Here is a 2803-nt window from a genome sequence, read left to right on the forward strand (position 1 = left end):
TCGCATCATCTTTGTTTTACCCAGAACCGAACCCGGAAAAAAGCGTTTGTAAAAATACCACCCGCAAATCACCTTTTTTGCGGGTCACCCGTCGGGTACCCGCGGATACCCGACCCGATGCAGGACTCTGCTGTACGCTATGGTTGAGCAATGGAGTAACTGACAAGCACCATTTTTAACCATCCTCTGAAGTTCAGTGACATAAATGCTGTTAAAGCGGGACACTAGTTGCTTAGATCTGTCCCAATTGTTGTGTTACAGTGCTCGGAAGATGATCTAAAAGAAGTTTTTTCCAAGTTTGGAACAGTCCGTGAGAACAAAATTGCCCTCAAACCTGGTAAAAATATTTGTTATTCTAACCGGATGGACAAATAATCAAAGTAATTAATAGTTGAATTATTGTGTGCCCCTTAAGTTGGTTGATTGCTTATTTCCTATTTTAATGTTTTTCTACAGATGGGAAGATGCGAGGATTTGCATTTGTCCAATTTAAAAATGTGTCTGAGGCAGCAAAAGCACTAACTGCCATGAATCTGAAGGAAATAAAAGGTTAGTCAGTGAGACATTTTACTGTTGTGGGAGAAACACTTTTCATTGCTGGCATATTATTTGGAAAATAAGAATCAGTCCGTCTCTTGTGACTGTGTTTTTAAATGTCATTGTTTCATTCACAGGTCGGCAGGTAGCAATTGACTGGGCTGTGCCTAAGGACAAGTTTATCGCCACACAGTCTTCCGCAAGTGCAGGTAATATTTCAAAAACACACATAAAAAAATGAAAATGAATGCCTTGTTTCTCCTACTCTTCATGGGAAGAAATGTCTACATTAAAATACAATAATTCCTATTCATAACACTTTTTTTTGTTTACCTAATAGGAGCTAAAGTTACTGAGGCAACAGCGAAACCGTCAGCCTCAAAGAGTGACAGTGAAGACGAGGAAGAAGAAAAGCCGCAAGCAGCTCCTGCAAAGAAAAAGTGTGGATCTCACATGTAAAGCTTTGTTAATATGTCAACAGGTTAAAACTGGTTTACTTTACCGGGTTATTTCTTTAAAACATCTTCACAGAGTCACTACCAAACCTGAAGTGGAGGAGTCCCAATCGGGAGATGAAGATGATAGTGAGGAACAAGACAGTGAGGAGGAGGAGGAGGAGGAGGCGGCAGACGATGAGAAAGAAGATGATGATGTGTCCCAGGAGGGAGACGACGATGACGACGAGGATAAGAGTAACCTTGATTCAGAGGAAGATCAAGATGAGAGTGAGGGTGATGAGGATGACGAAGATGATGAAGATGAAGAATCAGGTATCAATTATATGCTTATGTTTTTCTTATTATTTTTGCATGTAATGGTAATACAAATGTCAATGAAAATGTTGTTTTGACACTGCTCCTTTATCTCCAGCCAAAAAGAAGAAAGTCAAGAAGCTTCTCCCTTCAGACGTACCAGAAGGCAAAACAATATTCCTCAGGTTTGACATTGTTCTCTTTCCTTAATCTTAAACATGCTTTCAAAATATCTACTCATGCTTACTCACTAATTATTCACTGCCATCTTTGTTTATCTTCCTTCTGCCTGTGTTAGGAACCTGTCCTTTGACACAGAGGAAGAGGATCTGGAGGAAATACTCTTAAAGTATGGAGAGCTTAATTACATAAAGGTTGTTCTCCACCCAGACACAGGACATTCAAAAGGTCAGTTACCAGTGCTTGGATGAAAAAAACTCTTATCTTTATTGTTTGCAAAAACCGGTTAATGGACTTATTTTGGCCTTTTTCTTGCAGGTTGTGCATTTGCTCAGTTTAAGAATAAAGAGGCTGCAGACAAATGTCTGGCTGCATCACAGGATGAGGCTGAGGTAATACATTCCGAGTAATTAACTATAATTGTTTTTTTTTTGTCATGGAATAATTTGTTTTCCAGTTTTGTGCATTTGCTGTCTTGTTGTAATTTTGGGTTATTTGTTGCAGAGCGCTGGTATCCGTTTGGATGGCAGAAAGCTGATGATTGTGGCAGCAGTGACCAGAGAGGATGCTTCCAAGCTGAAAGTGGACAAAGTGAAAGTAGAAACAGGCACCAGGAACCTCTACCTGGCCAGAGAGGGCTGTGAGTACACCCTTTCATGCTCTTCTTTTCTCCTTCTTTGCACCCTGTCAGTTATCTCCCTCTATTAGTAAGATTAACAACATTTTAGAAAGCTTTGCATGGGCCCTAGTTAGGGCTGGGCGATATATCGAGTTTACACGATACATCGTGGATTGCACTACATGCGATGTCGTAAATGACCACATCGTGAACATCGAGTATTATGTTGTCAAATCAATTTCCCGCCGCGGCCAAAATGAGCTTTCCTTTCTCCCTCATAGACACAGTCACACACGCAGGCACACACGCAGGCCCCGTCTAACTTGCACACAAACATTACACACATGCACAGTGACAGAGAGCAGGGCTCGACATTATAAATGGCCCGCTGGCTCGGAAGCACTATTTAGACACCCCGGGCCAGCATAACGTACTTTCCACTTGCCCGCTCGGGCCACTAAAAATATTGCTTAAAACAAATAAAATTGTCCTGTGGTATAGGTACTTTGACAAGCAATGTTGTTCAATTGTTTCGTTTATTAACGCTACAACATAGTGTTTCGTGAGGCGGTTGTCGTTGTTGGGTGAAAAGCAAACAGCTGTTTACTGCGGAACCAGCACGAGCAGACTCCCGTTTGCCCGTGAGCGCCGGGCAAAAAACTATCTTCAAATAAAAGAAAGTCACCGGAGGAGTTAAAGGAGAGTGACAGGTAGC

General features: G+C 41.6%; 1 protein-coding gene across 1 annotated transcript; it reads left to right on the forward strand.

The window, feature by feature from the left end:
- Positions 1-255: 255 nt before the first annotated feature.
- LOC104941817 (RNA-binding protein 28-like) lies at positions 256-2109 on the forward strand (the record flags this gene model as incomplete). The annotated part of the gene is made up of 9 exons (XM_010766957.1): positions 256-337; positions 457-549; positions 675-746; positions 878-977; positions 1069-1307; positions 1408-1474; positions 1588-1697; positions 1788-1861; positions 1974-2109. Coding segments are annotated over exons 2-9 (883 nt in total), but the record flags the coding sequence as incomplete, so codon positions are not given.
- Between the last annotated feature and the right edge of the window lie 694 nt (positions 2110-2803).

The sequence above is a fragment of the Notothenia coriiceps genome, unplaced genomic scaffold (assembly GCF_000735185.1).
Source record: "Notothenia coriiceps isolate Sejong01 unplaced genomic scaffold, NC01 NC01_scaffold00003965, whole genome shotgun sequence".
Classification (NCBI taxonomy): Eukaryota; Metazoa; Chordata; class Actinopteri; order Perciformes; family Nototheniidae; genus Notothenia; species Notothenia coriiceps.